This window comes from Poecilia reticulata, chromosome 21 (assembly GCF_904066995.2).
Source record: "Poecilia reticulata chromosome 21, P_reticulata-male-v2, whole genome shotgun sequence".
Taxonomy (NCBI): domain Eukaryota; kingdom Metazoa; phylum Chordata; class Actinopteri; order Cyprinodontiformes; family Poeciliidae; genus Poecilia; species Poecilia reticulata.
Window position 1 is genome coordinate 14936487 of NC_088850.1, and position 27539 is coordinate 14964025.

General features: G+C 41.7%; 3 protein-coding genes across 6 annotated transcripts; 1 reads left to right on the forward strand and 2 right to left on the reverse strand.

Annotated features, from left to right (window-relative positions):
• The first annotated feature begins 229 nt into the window (after positions 1-229).
• Positions 230-6442, forward strand: LOC145547564 (uncharacterized). Of its 2 annotated transcripts, XM_081602373.1 has the most exons (6): positions 230-978; positions 1849-2131; positions 3400-3669; positions 4565-4644; positions 4754-5621; positions 5700-6442. In XM_081602373.1, exons 2-6 carry the CDS (start codon positions 1988-1990, stop codon positions 5934-5936), a joined length of 1599 nt encoding a protein of 532 aa, XP_081458499.1. In that variant the 5' UTR covers positions 230-978; positions 1849-1987; the 3' UTR covers positions 5937-6442. The 2 variants fall into 2 exon arrangements, with proteins under 2 accessions (XP_081458499.1, XP_081458498.1); XM_081602372.1 differs by having other exon boundaries at positions 232-978; positions 4754-6442.
• A 10976-nt stretch (positions 6443-17418) lies between these two features.
• Positions 17419-21261, reverse strand: LOC103457724 (E3 ubiquitin-protein ligase rnf146-like). 3 transcript variants are annotated; one of them, XM_008398078.3, is made up of 3 exons: positions 21034-21261; positions 20084-20155; positions 17419-20005 (listed from the first exon to the last, which is right to left on the reverse strand). In XM_008398078.3, the coding sequence occupies exon 3, from the start codon at positions 20002-20004 to the stop codon at positions 18916-18918; it is 1089 nt and encodes a 362-aa protein (XP_008396300.1). In that variant the 5' UTR covers position 20005; positions 20084-20155; positions 21034-21261; the 3' UTR covers positions 17419-18915. The 3 variants fall into 3 exon arrangements, with proteins under 3 accessions (XP_008396300.1, XP_008396299.1, XP_008396298.1); XM_008398077.3 differs by having other exon boundaries at positions 20103-20155; positions 21034-21260; XM_008398076.3 differs by having other exon boundaries at positions 20099-20155; positions 21034-21258.
• Positions 21262-21628: 367 nt separating this feature from the next.
• Positions 21629-25375, reverse strand: LOC103457725 (R-spondin-3-like). Its single transcript, XM_008398079.3, has 5 exons — positions 24555-25375; positions 23975-24166; positions 22727-22867; positions 22499-22645; positions 21629-22409 (listed from the first exon to the last, which is right to left on the reverse strand). The coding sequence occupies exons 1-5, from the start codon at positions 24637-24639 to the stop codon at positions 22213-22215; spliced, it is 762 nt and encodes a 253-aa protein (XP_008396301.1). The 5' UTR covers positions 24640-25375; the 3' UTR covers positions 21629-22212.
• Positions 25376-27539: the final 2164 nt, after the last annotated feature.

Genomic DNA, 27539 nt, shown 5'->3' on the forward strand with positions numbered 1-27539 from the left:
AGGGCACTATGTTAAATGTTGGTGATTATTAATACAAAATCTGCAACATAAAATCCGTTAAAATTATTTGAAATTTGTTGTTGCAGCTTGACAAATGTTAAAGGGGTATATATATATATATAAATATATATATACTTTTATTTTTAATTTGGAAGGCACTGAAGCTACAGGTAAAAGTTGTGATTTTTTTTGTATCTAAAACAAAAAAACATGTGATGTTTCATTTTTATTTTCCTATATGCTCTAGGAACTAATTAAGCCTAAGTGCTAAAGAACAACAAATCACATCTGAAGTTTGAAGAATTCAAAGGATGACCTTAAAATATGCCAACCATGCCACGCATCCACCCGACAGTCTCCTTTCCGTGACTGTGTTCAATAAAGATATTATTGACTGTGACACATTATTACTCACTGTGTCACCCACACCCATTTGGCTTCCTTTGGAAAAATGATTTGCAGCACGGTCAGGTCACAAGACGAAATCTGCCCAGGTCTCCTATAAGTGGAGTAGCAACAGAGGAGCCCATTGGCCGAGACAGCAGTGGCAGCTGAAATAGCTATGTAAACACTTTCCCTCTCTCTGTGTGCCCTGGTAATTATAGCCGGGATGCTGGTGACGACAGTCGTCCCAATGAGACTTCGAATGCTGGAATAAATTTGACATTATGACATTTGATCCCGACTCCGATTGGCGCACGCTGGGCTGGCGGTATAAAGCCCGGGGACCCCAGCTGGAACAGAAAATGTTTACCCTTTAGCTCAAAGCTTGGGTCTTAACTCTGAGGAAGGGGACCCTTTAAATCGAGTGTTGCTGCGCCTTACGTAACAGAGCGGGGCATAAGAGAAGGGCAGCGACACGGAGAGAGGGGACTTTACAGCTCTGCAACGTGGGGAGTGAAAGTGCTGGAGAGGACAGGGATCAGAGCGGAGGGAATATTTACTGCAAGTCAGGGAGCGTTTCTGTGTAGAGTTAAGGTAAGAGCTGCTGGGTTCATTGAGACTAAAAGGCAGGTGTCTTCACTTCTGGAGATGTTAAACATGTACTTTATAACTATTATAGTCTGAACTTGGAAAAAAGAGGAAAGAAACAGGATTTTAACCAGTTTCACATATTTATGCTAGGTTATAAGCCATGTACTTGATTTTTTTTAATAAACTTCCCTGGTCCAGGCATAGATTGCCTCTGTCCACAGGACATTGAGTCACCTTACTATGCATAGTTACAGGATTATTAATATCTCCACTCTTACATCACAGGTGGGACGGAAATGGCTGGTACATTCAGGCACTTTCCACAGGGATGCTTGTCATTCTGAATTATGGCAACAACAACGAAAACCCTTCCCTCCTAATTTCTTTTATACTGCTAAGATAAAAAAAACAAACTTTTCAGATATTGGTGGTTTTAATTAGGAAGCTTAAAGTCGAATATTCTAGAAAATGTATAGGAAGATATTTGAATGTCTAACTTTGAAACCCAGAATCGACCTTTAACATCTCGGTCATGTCCCGAGCATCTCGTTGCGTAGTCGGAGTGTTCTGATTCCTGAATGAAGTGAGCGTTGAAAAGGGAGGCTGGAGGTCAAATACTTGATAAAGATCCGTCTTGTAACACTTGTCCGCACACGTGCTGCAGTGGTACAGTGGATTTGAAGGAGAATGCCGAATCTGTGGGGCTGTGAATATTTGTCCTCTGAGTGTTGAAACAGAATAAATAGTCAAACTGTTGAAACAAAGTCTCGATCTTCCTTAAATACTACTGTTAAAAATAAACACGCGACCTAGATTTTTTTGCTTTATCTTGTAGACAAATCTAATTTTCTTTCATGCGTTTGTCCTTTTTAGTGATTTCAGGTCATCAGTCCCATCGGTTACCTAACTGCCACCCCAGCTGCGACCTCTTAACGGAAGAGAGCGAAGCAGAAGAAGGAGGGGCGGAAGCAGCTATTCAACAGAGCCTCAGGGTTATCGAACGGCCTGCGTCATGGCAGCCATCGATCTGGAGCTGGGGCTGGAATGCGGCGGCCGGGGATGGGGGCAGGAGAGGCCCGACACTGCCGACAACTTTGACTCCGAGATGCAGGAGTGGGAGGATCAGCTGCAGGACATCCAGAGGAAAATAGAAGAGGTAAGAATTGATGGGAAACACATCCAGTGTCAGAGTGGAAAATCAGTTTACACATAATCCAAATGGGCTCCTGGTAATCTCAATTGGCATGTTGCGATTTACTTAAAAAAAAAAAAAAAAAAAATGCAGACTGAGAATATAAAATACTAGTGTCACAGGTAGATTTTGGCCAATATGAGATTCTTGTGGTATGATAACCCTGAGTAAAACCAGAACATCATTGTGATAGTACTTCCACAAAAATAATCTATCTGTATTTATTGACCAATTATGACAGTTAAATGATGCTATCTGTAATTTGTATTCACTGTTATTTGGATTTTGAACATAGTTAAGCAAAAATGTGGAATAAACAAAAGTAAGCAAAGATTGTCAGGAGCTTTTTGGACCAAAAATCGAACTTTTACGCGCGTTAATTAATCAAGCGGTGTAACCTTGATAAGAAAGGTAGGTGGCGCTTGTTTGGTTCCAGTACCATGACTGTCTGTTTATTTTAGTTCACAAAATGTTTCTGAACAACCGATGTTTTTGTTTTTCTTCTTTGTTTGGAAATAAAAGGAAGCGTTCTCCTTTCAAACAGCTGACTGGCAGTGTGCAGCACTAAGTGGGGGAGGGGCAGCATTGAGACTCATTGCCTCTTTCAGGCAGTGAAAATTCTGACCATAACAAAATTTTCTCTGGTATTTCATTAAAATGACCATACTGTAAAAACGGAAAAAAGATAACCTGCCTTCATAAACACAGCAATCTTTATGCTATTTACATCAACCTTCTCAGCCCCCTGAACTCACCTGCACGAAAACAGATCTGAAATTTTACAGGAAGACAATAAACAAGCGTAGCTTAATATTACCCCTCTGTACTAGAGGTACTTCCCGATTGTCTCCCCAGGGAGCGGTAATTGGTGCAAAGTGTGTGTACGCGCCGCATTAAACAGTTGGCAGCGCACAGACTGACTCGACCCCGTGACCTCGTTGGAGCAGCAGTACAGACAAATGTTAACAAGCTAATTAAACTGGGTTGTGCTGACAGACCTGGGGGACACATTCAGCCTCTCTGTCACTTATACACATAGCCTGAAAGTGGATCCTGAGGGAGGTATCAGACAGATGCTTCTTCAAAGTGGAAAAGCACATGTTGATTACAAATATAGGTTGGGCAGATTTTGCATAATATCTGTTAGTTATAGCGGAAAATAGGTCAAATCAATGTAGAAACAGTAGCGAGGGCTTCATGATCTCCTCTTCCTTTTTTTTGTTGTTTTCAAGCTGTACAACGAAGTTCAGGCCCGCAGAGGAGCCAGCGACATCACTGGTGACAGCCAGAAAAATGGCGACCCATCTGAATGTGAGCTCAGGCAACATGGCAATGTCCTGTTTGCGCCTGGTTCCCGCGGCGGGAATTGCGTCAGAGGTCATGACGGGCACAGCTACGGTTGCTGCCGCTCCAACGGGGTCTCAGAGATTGGAGACTTGCTGCAGGACTATCTGGAGAAGGGGAATAAAACGAGCCGGAAGAACAACAGAGCTCGCCACGTGGTGAGTAGATTCCTTGACCCCTCGTGCCTCGTTCTGCTGGCATCAGCAGAAACAAGATAGGTGGGACGTCCTGTGAGCCGGAGCTGTGGTTCTGACAGGAATGTATTGATTTCAGTTCCCTGAACAGTGCTTACACGGCGAAGTTTAGTTTCTCATGTAGCCCAGTGCACTTTGTAGACACATGACTGAGTAGTGGGTAATAAGGGTGAAATGGTAGACTCTCTGTTCCCGCTGGACATCAGTAGAAATTCTCCAGTCAGAATTTAATGATCAATTTTCCATCCCTGTTTTTTTGTGAAGATTTTCTGCTCTGACCAGTTTTAGGAGATTTTGATTTGGGTTTAGGAACTAAAATAATACAAGTGTTTGTTCGATGTGATGATCACATCTTGCTCTCTCTTGCAGTCTAGATGAATCTTAAAAAGTTGTAAAAGATTTCAAAAAACAGTTTATTCCTCAATAACTTCTCACATCTTTTTGCTTCAACACATCACTCATACTGAAAGTAGTAATCTTCCTCTTCTTTGAGTAACAACTTCCACACCAAAGAATGTTTTTGCGCGGTGCACCTACTAATCAAAGAAATGTCCGATTTGGATTGTCCTACCGGCTAGTCATTGCTCATCTGCCTTTGGAGGTTTTCTGTGCCTAAAACAGCCTGGAGGAAACACAAGTTCCTCTTAGCCTGAAAGCACCTCAAGATGCCTGGGTTGCTCTCCTGTCGCTCTCTCTGGATGGGCAGTCATTGGTCAATTCTAGTAAAGAGCCCATTTCTATATATGTCTTTAAAGATCAAAATATTTTAGCTGTTCATAGCTGAATGATGCCAGAGCTGCTCGAGATTTGGTAAAGACACCATGAACAGACATTAAAATGACTTTGTAATCTCTTTCAGCACTTCAGTGACACAGTTAAGGTGAACCAGGACATCTCTGCATTCCAGGATGAGGCCAGAAGACGATCCGGAAATCACAGGTAGAAGCTTCTTTCACTGACATTTTAAGTGAACAGAAGAATCAAGCTTAGATTTAGCTTTTTTTTTAAAGTTCCTTTTTGTTTGATCTTTTATCTACTGTGAATCCAGGGTTGGACCAGACCAATATTTGAGCACTTTTGAGGAAACTGAAAACATAAAGAACCGAGTGTCTCACATGAGGGGTTCCCCCCACAGAGAGGAAAACACTGGTGCGAAGCCCCCTGTTGGACAAAGAGATGCTTCTGCTGCATCAGCACGTTCCCAGTTCCCAGTCCTGACAGCCGAGTCTCCCTTGTTGGACAAAAAGTCATTCACTCCAGGAATCCTGGGAGACAGAAAATGCAGCAGCCCCTCAGTTCTTAGGAAGTTCGGAGCCATGCTTCAAGAGAACGAGGGCAAGACACTCACCGAATCCGGGGTGGTGACCCATCAGGGACCGTCCCTAGAGGCAAAGTGTCCCACTCCTTGCTGTCAGCGCAGAGCTCTGGGAGCCACCGGAGGAGCCAGCAAGGCGCCAATGCGCGTGCCTAACCAGAAATGCCAAGCAAATTCTGATGTGCTGACAGCAGAGACAGAGCCCAGCCAAGACCGGGGTTCATTATTAGACTCTGCTCGGCATCACTTCAAGGATCAGAGAGAAGGCTGCAGTAGTGCTAAAGGCTCTCAGTCTGCTACCCAACAGGTCCTGGGGAGATCTCAGGTACCAGGGAGCCCGAAGGTCCGGCCCCGGGCAAACAGTGGGGCAGACAGGGAGAGAGGGAGAGCAAGAAAGCAGCAACTGGAGCCCAAAACAGACTATAGGACAACGAGTCCTTCTCCTGGAGCTCACAAGATTCCAAGGAGGCAGGATGTACATGACTCTGGCTATTTGAGGGTCGAAGGACTTATTGAACTGCTGGACATGCTGGAAATCCAGCATGAGTACAGCTCCAGTCCCAGAACGACATACGCGGCTTACAGACAAGAGCCACAGCAGGTTGGTTCTCCTTCACATGTCTTCAGCTCTGCCAGCAACGGATCTCTGAGTAACCGAGAGCCATATGTTTCCCACCAGATAAATCCTGCAGAGATGTCTCCAGCAAGACCCAAGAGGAGTTTTTCCCGCCCCGCACGCCCCGCCAACCAGCGACCTCCTTCCAGATGGGCCAACCGTACGCCTACTGCCAGAATCAGTGCCCCGTCAGGGCCAATCTACAGGCCCCCCAGCCCTCTTACTCGCACCCCTAGTCCTGGCCTCAAGCATCGGCCTCCCATTTCCTACTCCCTTCAGACAGAAACTATCATTATGTGACATTTTCCACCTAATGACATCTGTCCCTGTCACCATGTACAACAACATCTTTGTAAATAATAAGGGCCTCCTGTTCTATGAGTGCTAAAGTGAAACGGGAAACTGTCTCCTGATGTGTTCTAAACATAACGTCCATATTCACCGGTGATGCTGCAGCTTTAAACTTCTTCTGTGCCTAACTTTTACCAACATTTCATCAATTTTGCTTTTGTTGTTCCCAGATATTTAACTTTTTTGTATAAAAATGAAAGCGTTTTTCTATGTGAAGGATTAGCATGCAGCCCCAGTTCGAGGGCGCGCGCGTTGATACGTCGAATCAATTGCCGTCTTGCTACCAGAGGGAGATCCAGTTGGGACAAAGACGCGATCTGCAGACTGCTGAAAAGTGTTGTTGGACTGTATGATGAAAAGTATTGCAGATGTTCAAATAATAGCTGTGACAATTGATTTTAATATGCCTTTCATGTATTTTTCTTGGTAATAAATATGACTGTGCTTAAAGTAAATGCTGATCCCGTGTTTTGAATTGCCTTGTGTCATTCATGTTTGCAGCCTCGATGGTTTATTGCATGTTCATGCTGTGCATATCAACTACCAGCAGGCCAGATGCTCAGACGTTGTGGTGTATAAGTATTTTGATGTTTTTATATTTTTTATTTAGCTTTCAAATGTTTTGTCTTATTTGGAAATTAATCCAAATAAAAAGCTTTACTATAAAAAGAATAGAAATCTTTAAATTCTAAAGGAAGAAGCACATCTTTATTTTACCCTCTGTCTTCTCCACATTACCTAATGTTAGACAAGTTTGCAAAACATTTTATGTGGTGCTCTCTTAATGTCCTGCCATTTTCTTTCAAACAGCTAGCTTGTTGCTGATTTGCTGCTTTGTGTGTTATCAATGTCTTACAATGACCTAATTATGATAAAACCTTACATTGTAGCCAGATGATCTCAGCCAAACACACAATTTCAGCCTACTTTTGGGAGCTAATTTTCTATGGAAAACTTGAAATTTCAATATTTTTTTCCCCCCTTCAATCATTGTCCGCACAACATCCTTCCAGCGTTTGGTATTGGTATTTTTATGTGTTAACACTCTTTCACCCTAATCACACTTTTTCACTTCTATATGTTATGAAAGGACAAAATTATCTGATTAAACTGAATTAAAATAAGTAAAATATAGCGCAGTTCAAGGGCTGACATCCAGCAACGCATTTTTAAAGCGATTATTCTCCAAAACCATTTGTCACAATGAGTAAACTTCAGAGTACGCCAACACCGTAGAGTCATTATTCAGCAACAGTTATGCTTCCCGTCGTTATCGGGGTATCCAGTGTGCTGCGAGGACAGAGATCACTTTTCCTGCTCTGTGTTTCACGCCTCATAAGACCGCTTCGACAACCTCTGGCCTCCCTGACACCTCCTGCTCTCCGCAGGGCGAGGCATCGCGCTTTCACACGCTCTCGAGTTCCCACATCTGCACACATGGGGAACAAACTGTCCCGTTATTTGCTACTGTACACACAGAGCGACCACTTCAGATACACAAATGCACATGTGTGCATGGTCTGGTGCACATTTTCAACCGCGACAGAGGTAGTTCAACTGTGAAAAGTAATTTAAATGCTTTGTGTGAGGATGAACAGTCCCTTGGCCCCATAATGCCTCAGTCCTGTCACCCAACCTCTTGGTGCTATGCAGCACCTCAGACCAAAATAGCAAGCGTGACGTGTGTTTTGGTGCCAGAAATCTTAGCCTGCTGTCTTGGGGGGTATAAATAAAGAAGGGGAGGAGTTTTGTTGCCCCTCCCAGCCCCCCCGCCCCCCCCGAATTCCCCTCTGTCTCTTTAGCCATGTTTCCTTTATCTCTGATATCATTATTTTTCTGCGCCAATGAAAAAAGAAAAATTACATTTTTGAGTTCAAATAACTATTTTCAGATTTCAGAGACTCTTAAGGATTTTTTTTGTTTTGTTTTACTTTAATTTGGGCTGTAAAAGTTTTATTTATTCTGTCACAAGTGTCAACATAGAACTTGCTTTCTATCTGTGGAGTCTTCTCTCATTCTAGATTTAATGTGTGTGTTTATGACTCCCTTCCTTACAGTTTGGCACCTAATTCATGCGCTAGTATTTTAATGAGATGTCCTGCCAGGACTCCTCATTAGTCCGGACCCCCTGCCTGCATAAAACGAACTGTGAAACAAATCAATAACTGGGGAAATTCTGAATGATATGCATTTATTCACCCCCTTCTTTGTCCTCTTCTCAAGCTACTGCTCTTCTCTTTGATTCCCTGGTCCGAGACAATCCGGTCAGGCTGACACCGGATGGCAGAGCTTGGCACAGCGTGTCCCTCTGCTTCGCAGGCTATTCATAAGAGCTCGGATGGCAGAGGGAAGAAGAAGGGCGACACAACAAGAGAGGACAGCTGAACCGTAGCCATGGCTTCTTTGACGTCAGCAGGCCAAGACAACACATCCACTCCAAGGAAGAGGCATGAGACCCAGGAAGAAATAAAAACTGCATTAAATCAAGTAAAATGTCTGGTTTTTACATGTTTGTGCTTGCATGTGCTCTCAATTATCAGTCCAGACACACTATACCGCTTCCTAAATATTATTTGGTTCAGCTCATCTTATGGCTTTGGTTGAAGTAACTGTGCTGATCTGCCCTTTTCAATGAGTTGCTGTGCATCATAACTACGTGTCAATGTGCTGCCTTCCTGGGATCAGCACAGACATTTGAGAACACCCTCTTGGGTTATGTGTCCTATGAACATTTGAACCAATGGGATCGATACTCAGCCTTTAAATCTACCCTCCCCTCTCTACTGGGGAGGGTAGATAACTATAAATCTATTTGGTATATTACTTGATACACTGGTGAAGTTAGACCATTTTCAAACACATTACAGAAGTTCCACTGTAAAGTATTGATGCCACTGACTTCAGTTGTTGGCACCATCGTTAAAGAGGTGTAAAAAAAAAGATAAAAAATAAATTCCACTTTTACTGCAGTATGATCTTACTGAAGACTTTAGACAAAACAGATATTCGAGGAAGTTTATTGAATGGTGGGGGGGCGAAAAAAAAATCAAATTTTTCAGCATTTTATGCATCCCGTAAAGAAGTGTTGGATGCCTATAGCAGCAGTGTGTGTGACATTCAATCATTTGTATTATTTGCGAGCCGGTACATGAATGTGGTTCGAGACAATCCGGCAGATCGAAATCCCACACTAAGGTTTTTAAGTTCTCATAATTACTAAAATGTCCTACTTTAATTTTTACCACAGTTGATCAATTATCTGATAGTCTAAGGCATCCAAATTCCTTGAGGTGTGGCTATGACATGACACACAGGCCAAGGTGTCTTTGTCACACATCAAACTGGTAGAGACAACAGTGACCACACTCAAAAAAAACCCACCACCTATTATCATAAATGCAAACCATGTGGAATGGTGAAGATTGTGGAGGCCCCAAACACAAACAAGAGGCAGGCAGGTTTGAGAAAAACTGTGTTTTTAAATTTACAGGACACAAGTGAGCAACTGAACCAGAGAGGGCAACACAGACCACAGAATTTGGCAGATGGATCTGGCAAGGAGTCGACTGAACTGAGAAGCATTCAGGCTGGGGAGGTGATTACTAAACATGGAGCAAGTGTTTGATTAGTGTCAGGCTGCAAGTGGAGAGTAAAGGAACAGGCCAGAAGCAGTGGCCGCTGCATGTTTAAGGGATTCCCTGCCACACATCTGACTTAAATAAGTGGGGCATTAGCATCATGAGGTAATGCAGTCATTTCAATCAGGTGTGAAGAACCACTAAGCTGGAAGGAATTGGGGATAGTGGCAAGTAAAATACACCAATTGAATACACATGTAACGTCAAAACTAACTAAATGGATCATTATTGGTGGAAGAACACATCTTTAATGGGACTGTCAACAAGTGTGCAGGATGCTGTAATGTTTTAGAGATATCTAGACAGGACAGGATATTTGGAAATCAATACATCAAAACACTTGCACCTGCTACAAATCAAATCTATATCTATATGCAGCCAGAACTTTGTGACTTTGTGCTCAAAGGATATTATTGCGAAGCATGAAAATAAACTGACTCTGCTTTAGTTGTTCTCTGGAGCCTCATATTCCTTCCCTCATCCCCCATCCATCGCTCTCCTGATGTCAGACATCACTGTCTCACAGGAGCAATAGACTGGATGGAGTCTACGATAAAATCCTCAGCATGTGTCAGTTGCCGCCGCAACAGACTCAAAATAGACAGTAAAGCGCTTCTTATGTGCATGTCTCAGAAAAATGTGGATAGAGGGGTGACAGGACCACCCTGCTCACTGAGGCAGCTGAGCATTAAGAGGCCCAGACGACCTGAAACGGAGCTGTTTTACAACCTCCCTTTACAAGACTTGCTCTTTTTATATTTCATAATGTTTCCTAATGTTTTCCATTACCAACAAGAGATGTTTGCATAAGTCAGTTTACTTCGTGCCACGGTATGCGTCTATCATCCCACTGCACCGGGCTTTCTCATTCACGGGCTACGCAAACCACAACACTCTCCTCGTTGTATTTTCTTTTTGAATCAAATTGCAAGATCAGAGTTTACTGTATTCCTCTTTTATTTGACTGAGAGTATTTTAAAGACATGAAAAATAATTATGCTAGAAAAGATTGACTGATCATGTTAATGTACTTCCTAAATACTCTGCACTTCCAGAATACCTTCTGTACGTGTTCATGAGCCAAGAGTCTTGATTGCTTGAATTATAAACCTACAGGTCAACTTTTCATGACCCCGCGTGTAGAATCGAATCCCACCACTCCACACTCCATCTCACACCCATTTATTCTATAAGGTACAAATCGTCCCTTTGGATTGGGAACAGTTAGTCACAGTTTGTCTCCCTCTGTCTTCGTCCAACTGTCCAAACTGTCAGTGCGTCGGTATCCGTCCGTTGACTCGGCCATCTCAAGTGGCACATGGCGAGAGCAGCAGAGCAAGAGGCAGAGACATTAAGTACGGAGAGAAGGAGTCAAAAGCACAGAGGATTCCGGAGCTCATTATTAAAATAGAAAGAGGGTCTAAATTTCCCCATCTCTGAAAGGCAACCCACCAGAGTCGCCTTTCAAAACAAGAGCGGCGCTATCGTGGGATTAGCCGGTGTTGCTTGGCAGAGGTGACTATAGGGATCTATTTATCTTGTGACGAATGACAAATTTCAAATTGGCTTCAGTGGACTGGTCAGCTGGGAGCAACTACATTGGCCCTCATCTGGCTCGAGGCCCATTCATGTGACCTTGTTTTCCTCAGTGCATAAACGCATGCTTTAAAGAGGACGCAGCAATGCTGCTAAGGACTGTTAAGATAATTTACAGTGCTCAAGGTACTCATTTATCTGGAAATGGAAGAATACATGTGTAAGGCATATCTACAGATCTACCATGCTCCACCTAAACTTACAAGCAGGTCATGCAGAGGACTAATTAGAAAAGGAGAGATGCCACTTAATGCGTTCATTTCACAAATCCGACCTTAAGAGTTGGAAGAAGAAAACAATTGCTGAAAAGAAGATTTTCCACACCAGTGTAGGAAGCAAAGCGGACATGTAGAAAAGGGTTTTCTGTTTAGATGACGATTGCATCAGTAAATAATATTTTGAAACACTTAAGCCAGTTAGAACTCAGTTGTAAGTCCTAAAAAGTGATTGTTCTGAAGCTTTTCATCCAAAATGACCGTCCAAATGATGACGACACCCCATAATTCAGAACTAAGACAAAATGTTCTCATTTTTTTCTTCAAATATAAAGTTGCTTGCTATTTCAAAACACTTTAATTTCACAAAACAAGAAGACCCGTCTTCAAAGTGAAGGTGCATGTCCCTGAGTGCCTCTGTCATAATCTGACTTTTGAAGTAATGGCTCCTTCCTCGTGGCTTTTCAGAGTCAGCACAAACTATTTTTTGGCCATAACACATTCTGTGATACAGGACCCATCTCCTCTCTCCACTGAAGAATGGCTGGACTTTCCAATGTTGATCATGCTTTCATATAATTAAACATATGGACATGTTGGTATCCCTCCGTGAATGATGGAAAAACCCACAATGGTCACTGAAAACCTTGAAAATGGCTAAAGTAATATTAAATATAAATTTGTGGAAAATTAACCAATGAAAATCAGACAGTGTTTTTGAAAAGTGGTTCAACTGAAACACAGAATAAAAATAATTTAATTAAAAAAAAAAAAGACTCATGAAATAGGTCCGGACCGAAATGTCCACAATCCTTGTGGACACAGAAGGAAGCATTTTGCTTGAGGTGCAGCCTGAAAAACATTTACAGGCTTCCGTCCAATACATTTTTATTTGAATTTTTTGCAGGCGTGACAGAATAATAATAATAATAACTCCAATAGTTGTTGTTCGCCAGGGTTCAGATGTGTAACAGAGAAGACTATAATCGCAACAAACCAATTATCTGGTCTGTTGCAATCCATTATGTAGTTATGAGAGGGTAAAATGTGTTATTTGTGTTATATTAATATTGTGTTACTTACTTTCCACAGCATTAAACTTCTCCTACATGTAAACTGAGGTCAGGAGCAGGAATAAAGTTCCCCATCATGATCAGGCGAGCATAACATAACTGCATGGCATCAGCAAGCTCATAGAGGCCATCTTTCAGCCACGCCTCATTCACTACAACTATTTAAGTGCAGTGCACAGCAGTGCATGCTGGTGATGTAAAACAAACATTTAGGTCAGCTAAAGAGAGCATAACGTCATGATTAACTCATCTTCCAAGATAGAAGCTGGCTTTTATGTGGCAGTATATCCGATATTGATAAATGCCTAATTGCAATATTTATTAAAAGTCGTGATATTTAACAATTGTAATCAAGAGCTGTGGTGGATATTTTTGTTTGGTGCATGCACCAAACTGCACCTACTTTTTGGATCTTTTGTTTCACTTTCCTCACACATCAAGCTTGTAGGTGGAGAACTCATAAATTGCGTCATTATATTCTGCTGTATTTAGACATAAGACTTACCCTGGACTTTATGATTTTAGGTGTCATCATAGTAATAATGTGATATGTTGCTGATATAAATGGTTCAGTAGCCCCAGGATTAGGAAGACATGTCACTTGATAGGCTCTAATGGTGTGAGGTCGATGAGAGTTACAGTAGGAGTGAAGTCATTGCTGGCTCCTGCAGCGGTGAGCTACCCTGTCTGCGAATCTAAAGGTTTATGGCTAGAAATACTGTACAATGAATAAAATCTAAAATATGCAAAGCTGCAAGAAAATGCAATAGAAATATTTGAACATGAGTGTCTTGAATAAACAAAATGAGCTTGAATTTAGAAAATGAAAAAAAAAAAGCTTTATATATGTCAGCAGACATGGCCAGTCCATGTTGTTCGACAATAAAAATGGTCATAAATAACCCCCACATTAACAAAGCTCAGTTATGAGCCTCAGGGTGATGAAAGATGCATATGAAGGGACTATTTGTGGAGGTGCTGGAGACAGGGTGTGTGTTTCCAGGCGTGTGAAGGAGTGGACAGCAGGAGGTCTTCAGCCATAATATGGTGCACATATTTAACGTGCAGCTATGTGTCTGAAAACATATAGTAGTATAGTCTCCTCTCTGTCTGTCTGGCCGTATCATGTACAGCATGCCCAGACCAAGGGGCCTGTCAGTTGTAAAACGTGAAGTCAGGGTGTCTGCGACTTTCGTGCAGCATGTTGTTCTTTTTGCTCGTACCTCTGCCTTCATCCATCCGATTGTTAAATATCTTTTGATCATACACCCTTCCTTCTTCCCTCCCAGCTAGATAGATAGAGCTAACTAAGTAACTCTAAAGTTAACTAGAACTATCTACCTAAGTAGCTTTCTAATTACCTAGATGGTTATCTAGCTAACTATCTAGTATCTAACTGTCTAGCTAACTAGCGCTACCTAGCTATCTAGCTAGCCAGATCAAGGGACTAAACAACAGGACACATCTTAAGCTAGCTAGCTCAAGATTCAACAATATGAGCGAGTGACTGGTAATTGAGAGTTTTAAGGTCAAAACCACTGCTGACAAAAAGAAAATTCAAAGGCCCATCTCACATAAAAAAACAACAAAAAAACCCATCTTGATACCCTAAAATCTTGGGATATTATACGGAAATACTTTGAGAGCTAATATGACAAAAGTGGACCTGTCTGGATGTGGATCCTAATTCAGAAGATAAAGCATTTCAGTGAAAAGAACACCAATCTGAACAGTAACATGGTGGTAGTGATTTGGAGTATTCTTCCACACATAATGAAACCATGAATTTTGCTATCTAGCATAGAATCCTGAATAAGGTCCAGACTTTACGGCCCAAAGCTCAAGCACATGTGGATGATGAAGCAGGATCTGAAGCACACAAGTGATTCCTCCTCTAAATGGTTTAAAAGAAGACAGGTTTTGGAGTGGACTAGTCAAAACACTGGACTTAAATCCAACTGAGATGTTGTACAATGACCTCAAACATCCTAAGAAAAACATTCAGTGAATTAAACCAAAGAAATCTCTAAGGGAAAATACTTTTTCATAAGACTGCATGTTTTAACTGTTAGTTTTTATTCATTTTTTTTTTTTTTATGATTGTTCACTCTGCTTTATATTATAGAGAAACATTACCTTGTTTTGCAATGAGCTATTTGGTACACAGCAGTTTTGCAGATTTAATGATGGAAAAAACAGACAAATGTTCCCTGGAGCCACATCTGGACTGACTGTTTCTCTTGACTAAGTGATGGTCTTCCAAGTTACTGGAGACTTCTTTGCATCTATGGCTGCATTCATCTTTCCATATTTTCCATTCTGAAATCTGCATGCAGCTCATCAGTCTTCATTTTGGACCTGTGATGAAAAAAAAAAGAACATGAAAAACAAAATCAGATGGCTATATATGTGGAAAAAGTGTCTTTTACAAACTGCAAACATCTGGTTACTATGGTTACTTTTTGTGCAACACACAGACAGTCTTTGGAAACTCAGGCGAGACACTGGCCAAAATCTGTCCCATTCAGTCATGATTCTAATTCAACTCACATTCCAACAGCAGACAAACAGCCTGGGGTTTCCCTCTCTTGGCGAGAGCTGCAGCTTAGGAGCTTTAGGAGTAGCATGTTAATTCACCAATCCTATCCAATTATCACTGCTATGAAGTTTTCGATGCTTTGCTTAAAACGTTGGGCATGAAGTTCTCTGATCACATAATGTGAATATAAGTGGACAACTGTGACTTTTCTATTATATCGCTTTGTGAACATTTTTAAGTCTGTACAATACATTTGTAGCACATGAAAGCAAGCATATGTGATTTCGATTAGACTGAATTGTAGCCTACATATATGCTGCTCTCTCTGGTTTTCTGGAGCTTGTTGAGAAGTTTTGGATTAAAGCTATTAAAATAAGGTTATTTTGTGCAACAGCTCCGCCTGGTGGACAAAAATCAGAGCACCTAGCAAAACAACAAGTTTAAGCTACTCGAGATATGAACCAGAATAAATAGACGGGATTACCAAAATTATTTGATAAAAGCAAAAGAAAATAATAATAAGAAGAAATATACTTTTAGAAGTTTTTATGACTTTCTTCTGATATATACATTTATTAATGAACAGTGTCTTTCAACACAAAATGGGCCACCATTTTGTTACACTTCAACAAACTTCTTTCGATGGTTTGATGAAATTTCGGCCCATTCCTCCTGGTGTAACTGAGTCCAGTTTGTAGATGGAATTGTTTACAGTCTGTGGAGAGGATGTCAAACGACTGGTCAGGTCTGTTACATTAAATCTGGAAGATTTAGATGGACTTTGTCAAAGTACCGCCAAAACATTGACTTTTGTGTAACCACTTCAGAACTAATTAGTGCATAATCTTACCATTTAGAAGATCCACTTGTGCATAAGCATGCTTTTTATTTTCTTGATAAAACCACTGCTTTTTTTCTACTTTTTTTTTTACATTTCAGGTATGCCTACACGGCAGTTTTGCTCTACAAAAAAAAGGATAACTGAGAGATATCCTATTTATTTGATCAACTTGATTACATCAAAAAGAGCCTTGGATTATTTTGCTGATTATTTCTTAAAACATGTTAATCTCTGGGACAAAGAACCCAGAGATTCTTCTGAACCAGTATGATGGCTGAAAATTGCCATGTTGTTTTATATTAGCGTACAATTGTTTTAACAGATGAACGTGGCACCTTCAGACATCTGGAAATTGAACCTATAAAACAGCCTTTCTCAAACTGTGGTCCCCAGAACACTGGTGGTCCGCGGGAACCCTCTAGTGGTCCGCGAGATACTGCATATAAACGACCGTTTATTTGCCGTGACGTTAGCTCAAATTGCAACGCCAGTTAGCTTACCAATGGATTGTGTTCAAAATAATGATGAAAAACTGGCTTATAACCGGGTCACTCGGAAGAAAAGCGGCAGATACCGGTGGAAGGACGACAAGTCCAGGTATATTGAACAGAGGACGCAAAATCATAGCTGCTGAGTGTTGATGTGTCAGTTCATTAATGATTGGATTCCTTTGAATGGCTCTATGCGGTGAGTGGTAGGACCCGTCTCAGTTAGTGAGAACTGCTCTTTGTTTATAAGACTTTGCTTGGTAATGAATGATGCTCTGCTTGCACATCAGCAGCTATTGTTATTTTTATTTAAAATGATCAAATTAAATAATTAAACACAATAGATAAATAGCATCGATAGAAATGGGTTAATTATTTTTATATTTAATGGTGCAGAAAAGAATTTTTGTTTGTTAAAGCAATTCAAGTCTACTTTTTAAATTGTGCTTTTACATCACAAATAGCCCTGTTATTAATGCGCACAATGCTTGGTAGTAAAGAACTTTTTTTTTTATTTCCATGTGTTTGACATCATTAGAAAGCTTAGACTCCACACTTTCAGAATCTACTCATGCCCAAGTAGACTTGTTTGTGGCTTTGTTCTGGCCAGTCACATTTACCAAACATCACCACAAAGATAGTGGCAAAGCAAACAATAAATGAGCTAAGAGACTAATATTTTCATTTCATGTTGAATTGTACATTAAGATGTGTAATGTAGTAACCCATAATCTCATGGTTAATTTGTTTTAACCAATGATTTTAGAAAATCTTTCTGGAATTTAGCAAACATGTTTGTAATAGAACCTGACATAAACAGGACATGTTTGGTGTAATTTAATATCACAAGTCAGATTTTTTATTTTCTTTTATATACAGCATGTATTAGTTATGAGGGGTGCACTGATGGCAGTTTTCTGGCCAATCACCAATCTTAAAAAAGCCTGAGCTGGCGATTCAGATTTTGTTTTGCAACCCTAGTTTTTAAATGAATGCTTAATTGTTGAAACTTTGTTTTAAAAAAAGTCATTCAGCAGAATGTGATTTTAAGTCATTAACACTTTAATAGCTTCACAACACATCATTAGAGAAACACAACACAAAAAAAGGTAGTCACACACACACACACAAAAAGAGTCCAACTGAGAAAAAACGACCAAAACCAGCAGGAGGTAAAGGGAAAGAACCAGAGCGAGAGCGTAAACAGGCCGAACTCATCCAAGAACATGTCAGTGCAGCTACTTTGATAGTGGCTCTGTTAGGAGTGCTCAGTCAAAAATAGAAACCCAAATGTGTGCTCCTGCACATAGAAACAAAAACTTTCCAGTGGATCTGCCAGTAGCTTTTCAGCACCCAGCGCTGTTCACAACGGCACCAACAGTCCATAATTAAAACAAGACACTAAAATAGAGGGAATACAGCCTCCCTCTGCTCTCACACACACGTAACGTTTATATAACCTCCTGTTTCAGTTTCAGCAGATCACATCCTGCGTACCTACATTTCAAACTGAAAAATAAGTGCAACGTGAAGGGGGGGAAAAAAGCTGTTAACCATTCGCAGTGCTTATGCAAGTTGCTACATTTTAGCTTCATTTTCACTTCATCACCCAGAAATTGAAAACAAAAAAAATTATTAAGTATCAGCCAAAGAAAAAATAAAAAAATCACTCCGCTGAAAAGATTTGGGAAAGTTATGGTTTGACTTGAAAATACGTTTTGTGTTTGGCAGAAAAAGAAATACAAAAAAAAAAAAAAAAGTTTTTCCCTTAAAATGAAACTCAAAACGAGAAGTGTCTCTACATGAGCCAAGAATACAGCCACAGGGGGGCGCTCCACAGATCATAAATATATGCTGGAACTCCTGTGAGTTATTAGTGGATTATTTAACACTTACAATAAAGTAAGGGAAGATATAAAGGAAGAAAGAAAATGTAGTCTGGAGGGGCAAACAGACAGAAGAGGAAAGAGAGACGGAAAAAAGGAAGGACACAACGAGGCAAGAGGCTGAATGAAGAGAAGATTGAATAGATTTAATGCATCCAACTATTTAAGCGGCCTGAAGATTCAATACTAAAGGAATTAAACCATGTATTTTTGCTTCCACCAGTACAGAACTGGGCTTGGATACATCAGAGTTCCAGCATCTGTCCAGGAACTGTTGAAGCGTCCAACCTGTAATAAAACCAGATTGTTTTATATCTGTTAAGAAAACAGCCCTTTTCTTGCCGCTTATGTTTTTGTAATGGAAAAGGCTTTAAACACATGGTATGTGTCCTTTTATATGTTTCTTCTAATTTTATCTACCTGCTGCAAATTATTTTTATTGTTGTGAAGCTTCAGCAGACAGGCTAAATTTAACCCACTAATTATTTCAACGTAAAAAATAGGCAGACATAAAAATCATATTTGGCACATTATCACAATAAAGCAGCGGTATTTCTCCTTTTAATCGGAACTTTGAGATGAATTGCGTCTTGAGACATTATTTTTTGCTGAGCTGATATGAGTCTTATGAAGTGGAGACCCCTGCGCCGGGCTATACTTCTGTGACTGTGCACTGTCCATCAGGACTGCGCGAGCGGAGGCTGAGGCCGGAGCCGGAGCTGGACGGCATGCCTCTTGGAGGAACTCTGGTTGGCTGGTTCTCCCTTAGCGGCCTCTGTGTGCGTCTTCGTCGCTCCTCAGACTCTCCTCTCCTCTCACCGTCTTCCTCCTCCTCCTCCTCCTCCTCCTCTTCACTCTCGCTGCTCCCCGACGCAGACTCGTACGTCTGCAGCTCGCCGTCTCCTTCCAGCTCTTCGCCCTCCGGCTGGCTGATTAGCAGCTGAGAGAAAGACTGTTCCAGAGGCGACGGAGACGGAGACAGAGGGCTGCCGAGATGACGTCCGAGGAGCGTTTGAGGTCTGATAGGAGGAAGGGGAACCAAAATCCCAAAGGATGAAGGCTGGGGCTGACCTGTGGAGTCAGAGCCGTCAGCTGAGCTCACGCGCTCTGCTGTAGCAGAGACCGCCGCTGGTAAAGCGGGGACGGAGACAGGCTCGGAGTCCAGCCTCAATCCTGCCACGCCCTTCTTAGGGATATCAACTACGTCCCTCTTCATCTTGCGCCGGCGGCCGTGCTCGTTCCGCCGATACTGCACCATATTCTCCAGGTCCGCCACGTAAAGGAACCCTGCAATCAGCATCTCGGTGCTCTTCCTCCCCTTCACGAAGGCCTCCTCCAGCTCTCGGCTGGTGCGCTCGTCGTACTGCCACCAACCGTTGCGCCCTTCGTAGTACCAGGTGTAGTCTCCGCGCGACTCGCTCCCGCCGCGGTTCAGACCAGCGGCCGCGGCTTTCAGTTCCTCGAGGGAGAGCAGGACCGGGCGCTCCAGGAAGTCCTCTGGGATTTCCTGCCGGCAGAGAGCACAGCGCTTGCTGTGCCAGGAGGCGCCTTTCACGCACAGAAAACAGAAGACATGGCAGCAGGGGAGACGGACAGGGTGGACGCAGCTCTGCAGGCAAATGGCGCACTCCGGTGGTACAGCAGTAGCAGCGGTGGTGGTGGTGGAGCTGCAAGAGTCGTCTTCAAGCTTGGAGGGAGCTGGGGTGTTCACAGACAGGTTCACTTCTCCACACCCGGCCATGCTGCGGAGAGAAACAGAACCGTCATGGTAAACCTGGTGGGAAGTTTGTTCCTTTCTGCACTGAAGTGAACAGCTTAACTGGTTTGGTAAATACTTGCTATGCGTCTCTTGTAGCTGGGGTCTCTTGTTGCAATGCCCCCTCCTCCTCGCCCTGAAACACAACAAAAAGCCAGCGCACAGGGTGAAAATCTCACACTGGACAGTTTTCTTGAGCACATCAAATTGTACACATTATGCAGACAACAATAGTCTTGAAACGTCCTTTTTTTTTTTACTGATTTTACTTCAGCTGCAGTTTGATGATCAGTGACTCCAAAAACATAAAGTATCAATCTTGGGGTTTTAATCTGAGACAGTCAAATGAAAATGAACAGATTTAGTTTCCTAGATAATTGATTATGGTAACTTCTTACCGGTGCAAAACTGTTAACCACTTTCAGACTTCTGCATTTTTTTTTGTCACTTTCGAATGTTTAATCAAAAACTTGTAGAATTTATAACATAAGCAAAAAACTGGGTATTTTGTATAAATGTCACCCGTTTTAAACTTATTGAACCTAGTGATTTTTATCTTGTTTGTAACGCTGACAGCTCTGCTGTCATGGGGAAACAGGTGTTTGTTTCTGGTAACGCCCAATACATACACAACCCACATTAACATCTTGGAATTACTAAAAAACAGATTTAAATGAAAATATTCTCTAGTAGCAAACATTTTTATCCGTTTTCAAAAGAATGTATTTTGTCATAAACAATATAAATTCTAATACATGAAGCTACAAAACGCTGTTTAAGTGGTAACTAAGCCATTCCAGCTAAGCTAACGTTAGCAAACTGTTAAATTGCTAACAAAATAAAGTTTCTATTGTCCTGTCGCGACCTCGGATGTTTTTCCTATCTAATAGGGAGTAATGTAACTGCCAGACGATCAGCTGAGTTAAAACATTTCCCAAACTATTATCTTTTCACCTCCAGTAGAATATTGTTATGTTAGCCTGTAGGCTAGGGGTTAGCTTTTAGCTAGCTTACCTGAAAACAGGAGACTCCTACAACGTCTTCACCTGATGTCCAGATGGAGATTTTTATAAACCCCCAGTCATTTTTTTCACTGTTTATAAAGATAGGACAACCAAATACAGTGTTTTAGCACTGATAGAGCTTGAGGTGCGGCGGCGGCCCTCCCAAGTCCTGAGCTGTCTTTAGTGTCCAGAGGGGGCGCTAACGCACAGATATTGACACCCACTACTGCAGCTGCGCACTTAGGTCCTAGGTTTGAGCAAATTTTTCTCTTCTTTTTATTTAATTAAATAATGTTCCCCTGTGTTAAGTTAATGTAGGTTCATTTGACACTATATTTTAGGCATTAGTGTTCAAAAGGAAGAATTAAAGTTTGTTTAAATGTGTCATGTCTTTGCGTAAAGATTAAGTCTTTCTGTTTGAAATATATTCTTTTTGCCATACAAATCCTTTTTATTCTATTACTGTAGCTTATGACCTGTAGGGCATTCTACATGTGGACATATAGACAATAATTCATGTGACTGTCCCTATATTTTAAAAAGCTCTGTGTCCAGAGAAAAGTGACAACCAGCTAGCTGACTGGACAAACATTTCTGGGAAAACATTCCATGTGTTTATAACTTTATAAGCAAATTTTAATAGCAATACAAATAACAAAATTGTCCGCACGGGTTTACTATATGTACAATGGCAGAACTATACCCTCTCAGGATCAAACAACTCTAGATGAAAAAAAAACAACATAAAGAAGAGCATCTCTTTTCCAACAGACAGAAATGTGATCACATTTTACATTATTAAAAAAAAAACAAGGGTTACAAATTACAGATTGTAAACATATTTGAGTAACATTCACGTGCAAAGATCAGATTTATTCCTCACACTGTTGTTTCACAATATCTACATTATTTGTTTGAATCATTCATGAGAAAGGGATTAAAGTTGCAGTTGCTTTGAGTAAAAACATACAACAAAGTAGAATGTTGAAATGGTAGCAGTTAAATATGAAATGAAATGAATTAATTAGAAAAAAAACCCCATCCTAAATGGACCAACAGATTCTTTTAACTTCTTGTGGACTCCTAGAGAAAATCATTTATTTTTCAGAAATATTACCAAATCCCCAAAAGTGTAAGGGAGCAATACAAGACTTTGAATGTTTAATAATTTACAAGTGATTTCCTCAGCTCATTCCGACCTGCTTTTCTGCTTCTTTTTTGTTGCACATTTCCTGATCTCTGAAACGTGAGGGCAGGGGTCACCGGAGGTGCTTGGGAAATGCAGGATTTGTCGTGTGCGTGTTTCCTCTCCCCGCCTGTGGACCGTCGTGTTCTGCTTCCGAACGCACTGACCCCAACTCGTCCATTCTCCAACTTCGCAATGAACTTCAAGAGACAGAGGGGCAATCAGAAACCGTAACACACTCATCGGAGAGAGAGAGATAAAAAAGCAAGGTAAGGACAGCGTCTCTCACCTTGGGGCATGCACTGCATGAGCTGGACATCAGGCTCAAAGCCTTTGGGACACGTGTGGTTGCACTGACCGTGGAGGAGGTACATGTCCGCTCTGCACCTCGTACAATTGTTCCTCCCCACACACAGCTCACAACCTTCAGGGCACTCTGACAAAGACAGACGCAATTTATCACGCTGCGTAGACCCCGGTTTCAGCCGTTTCCATGTGCCGCGAAGGAGCGTCGTACCTGTGCATTCTCGCAGTGCAGCGTTTGCGGCCAGCCCGTTCGGACAGCTGCTCTCACATTTCCCCCGGTACAGAAAGTGGCCGGGATGACAGCGGGTGCAGAAGTTTTCGCTGAAGCAGGAGGCGCAATCCACCTTGCACTCTGCAGGCCAATAGGAATGAACCTTGGTCAGTGCAGAGCAACCACATTGTCATCACCAGAAATACTGCCGCTGGTGCTGGTGGACCCACATGTGCACGAACAGTACCGAATATTGGACAAGAAAACAATGCATTTTGAAAATAAAGTTGGATGTTTTTGTTATTTTGTTGAATTTCCTCAGATGTTTGAAGAGCACAAACCTCTACCGATACAATTAACAAGACTTTGTTAAACATGGTCGTGTGGGGCTGCTTCAAAACTGAATGATCGCCTAAAAGAGAAGGATTGGAGTCTAAGGAATAATTCCTAGCAAATGGACTTAGTTAATATCATATTTAAGGTTCTGTGGAATTGATAAAACAATCTGTGCCAGAAGGCCAACAAAATACACCAATTTTAGGTAACATGCTCAGAGTTTTGCCATAAATTGACACAAAAAAGTATTGGATGAATGCAGAATTAACTAAGTGACATTGAAGCCCCAACAAATCACCAGAAAACCATCGTTTGAGCACCAGACTTTTGTTTTAGTTTGCAAATTGTGTATGGATGTTGCCAGTGAGACTGAGGTGAAGGCTAAACTTTCAGCAGGACAACAAACCTAAACATTAAACATGTAATAAAAGGCTTTAGATTTAAGAAAAAAAAAGTTAAAACAGTCTAGTTAAAGTTCAGACCCAAATCCAATTGTGAATCTGTTGTAACGGTTGCACATTAATGTTTACAGAGGCTCTTCAGGCACTCTGACCGAGCTCCAACTATTACACAAAGATAAACAGGCAAAGGTTTTAGTTACTAGCAATAACCCTACCCTACAGATAATAGAGATATGCCCCAAATGATTGCCGCTGTAAAAGCATGCCACACTTTTCAGATTTAGCCATGCAAAATGTCTCATTTCCTTTCCGCTTAACAATTATGCTCCTCAGTTACATTGCTCTTTCACATAAAATCAAAATGTAACAAAAAAAAAGCTTGCAATTGTAATGTAACAAACTAAAAATAAATAAATAAACGGCACGTTTGCAGAACACTATATATATGCATTATTTTGTAAACCTTTGAGTAAATCTAGGGTCTCTAATTTTCCTTATTTTGGGTACCTACTGATGCAAGTGCTGATGTGGGGAGAGCGCATGCCGTAGTGACCTCGGGGACAGGAGGACATGCACGTCCCCCTCTGCTGGATGCCGTCCAGCTCCAGGTGGAAGAAGAAGCGAGGCTTACAGGACAGACAGCCGTTCAGCGGAGAGCATGTCGCACATCCTACCTGACAGCCGCTGCCCGCCGGATCACTACCTGTCACAGGTTCAGAGGTAAACACGGAATTAAAATTCATCCTGCACGCATGAGAGTTGTTGGAAGGAGCTGGACTGGAAAAAAAATGAAAATAAACAAAAATACTACTATTAAGGTTCAGATTACACACTCCGTTCAACAGACCCTGTTTTGCAAATATTCCAGGCTACTTGCTTTTATGAGTTCTGATCTCAGCTATAAATTCTCTTGCCCTGCATGCGAGTAAATCAGATGGAAATCTATGACCACATCCTTCCCTGAAAGCTTAACAGTCCACGCTTATCGTCTCCATATGTACCCCCCTTCTTGTCCGCTTTGTCCCCTCGCAGGAGAGTTCACAGCGACTCGCAGTTGCTTTTGCAGAGTCGACGCAAACACCAAGACTCACGTTTAAATCTCAGAACGCTTGTGCCGTCCGGGCCTCTTGCAGCGCTCAGGATCTGCAGCATCCAGATTAACGCCGGTATTTGCATTTTCCTTCTCCTTAAGTTCACCCAGTCATGCAGAGAGGCGTCACGTCACACCCGAAATCTAGCAGGGACGTTTTTGAATGAGTCGTTGTAGGGCTCCATGGCATTCCTTCAGTTGGGTCCATGCAAAAACTGCAGCGGTGAAGTGTAGAAATGTTTTCTCCGAGAAAAAGTCCGGCGTGCGTTCCATGAGTTTACGCGAGCTGGCAGGACGGCGTGGGGAAAGCGGACAGGGGAAGAGGAGCCATCACAAGATAGTCAAGCCTCCAACAAAAATGCAAGGTTTGGGTAAGCTCTTTTTTTTTTTTTTTCTTCCTGCACATGTTCACACTCCCACCCTCCTTTCCGTTTTTCCTCATCCCTCCTTCTAATCCATTGTCACATCTACGGCGTCTGTTGCTCTGGATCAGTGCACAGAGGGGAACTTTCCCCCAGCTCTTACTGAAGGTAGAGTCCCTTTTTAGTTTCGTTTATTTTGTTTTTTTTCCCCCACCTCCTCACTCCCTGTCTTCGATTGTAAGTGATCTTGGTTGCTGGGACCAAGAATCAGATGAAGGCATCTATGGCAAGTGTAGAAAAATAAAAACGAAAAAGAAAAAAAAAAAAATTCTTGTTTATAGAAGTAAAGTAGATGCTCATAAAACCCGAAGCACTAAGCTTTGACGACTCTGCACACGTGCTGCAGAAGGTTTCTAGAAATTTCTCGGTGCTGCTGCACGGTTGCTTGTCGCAGCCCACGTGGCTGCAGGAAAACCCGCTTCCTGCATGTCTGTCCCAAACTACAATTTTTGCTTTTAAGCGAAACTGACCTCGCGACATGTGTCTTTGCCAAGGATACGTGAACATTACAAAAACTTCAGCATCTCTTTTCAAAATGGGCAATTTATGTGGCAGTATCTCCATGCAGACAGAAAGAAATGAAATGAACGAACTCAGTCTGAGTTCAGATTGATCAGAGGTGAAAGGTCACCCCTCATAAGAACCGGTTTTAACTGCAGCTCACGCAGATTAAAGATGAACTCATACATGTTCACATTTCACCAGCAGTTTACACTCACAACATCAACTAGTTGTCATTCATTCAACTTTTATGAAGATATTGCGACACTGATTACTGATTGCATCATGTAGCATTTACAGCATGTGTTATGCAGCCATGCAGCATCGTTACAGTAAAAATGAAGTAATGATTTATCAGTTGATTAGTGTGTCTGCAAAAACAGATGGAAATGCATCAGCATCAGAACACCAGGATGTCTCTTTTAAAATTGTGAATATCATCTTTCTCTGCATGTTGTATACAATTGCGGATGTTTGAGTACAAAATATTTACCTTATACAATAATACACTTTTTTTTTCTTTCACTGTATGGACTGGTGTGCTTTAAAAAAAAAAACTGAATTAGAAAATAAAGTCCATCTAAAGCTGCTGGTGAGTTTTGGAGGGAACCAGAGACGAGTTCATAAAAACAACTTTGTGTTTCCTTTCATTTAAAACTCACTTTTTCCTCCGCCTGTCACGACCAAGCCGACTGAAACCACATATAGAAGAAATATGCGCCCGTACCTTTTCTGTTCAAGGCTACCAGCAGCCATCAGCTGTGTGTTTTCCATTAAGAGACTGGTTCGGAAAATGAGAACCAAAACTTCGCTGGATGATTTGACTACCTCTCAATGAGAAAGCAAATTTAGAGATGTGCAAGAGTCATAGAGGATCTTTGCTAAAAAGACGGGGGGGAAAGCTGGAGGACAGTCAAAGTTTTTGTTTGCCTTCCCGGTGTGTATTATCAGTTGTTTTGGGAACTCTGGGATGTTCTACATTCTCAAAACAGTTACTCACATCCATAAAGAGGTCTGGGAATGCCTTTTCCCACTTATTTCACATTTCTCCCGCAATCTTCTCAGACCCTGTCAATTCACATCCCATCATCTTCTGGCTCCGAGGCCAAATGTTGGAGATAAAAGCGTACTTTTTCCCCCCGTAATCCCTCGTCCGTTCGCTCCTAGATCGATTTCATGCAATAGAGTTTAAGCAAAGCGGACAAAGCATGTGTTCCTTGTTAAGAAACGTGAAGTTTTTTACTTCTGAGTCTGTCTGGAAAAATGTCACAGGAGGAAACAGCCAGAGATTTGCAGAGGGACTTCATTCCGGAGAGGATTCATGTTGGAAAAAATGATTTAAGAGAAGGAATCTAAAGAGAGGAGCTGGACAAGGCGTCATTTCAGCTTGGCTTCAACTTTAATACACAAGAACAAACACATATATAATGAAAGACCATTAGAGTGTTTTTTTTTCTAGGTGGCGAAAGCAAAGCATGAATAGATTACAATAAAATGACACGTGAGAGGAGCCGCTGGATGTCCAGCCAGCTGCTGCAGAGAAACATCATCCATCAACCAGCAGGGAGCAAAACTGCATAGATATATTGACCATCTTTGTGAAGCACATATGTTGAACTAGAGACTCTGAAAACCAACTTTTTTTTTTTTTTTTTTTTTTAACAAATTACCTTGCAGCCAACACACGTCAAAGTAAAAGAAGTCAAAACAGTTACATTTGGGTTTTGAAAACATGTGCAGATGTGTTATCTGAGGCTCCCGGTATAAAAATATGTGAATCACTGAGTGAGCAGTAAGTCAGATCTGCTCCTGAGAGACATGTGGAGGGCTCGGGCGACCGAGTAACACCTCCCCAAATCTGAGCAGGGAGACAAACATGAGAAGGCAATGCTCCCAGGGGTGCCAGATCGGATTCTGGAATGAAAAAGAAAAAGAAAAAAAAACAACATAAGGGCAAGGAATGTCTTTGCCGAGGCCCGAATAAGTGACAGGAAGAGGAGAGTGGAGAGGCAGTCAGATTGTGTTCTACTCCATTATAGCGGTCCTCGAAGAAGTATTCATAC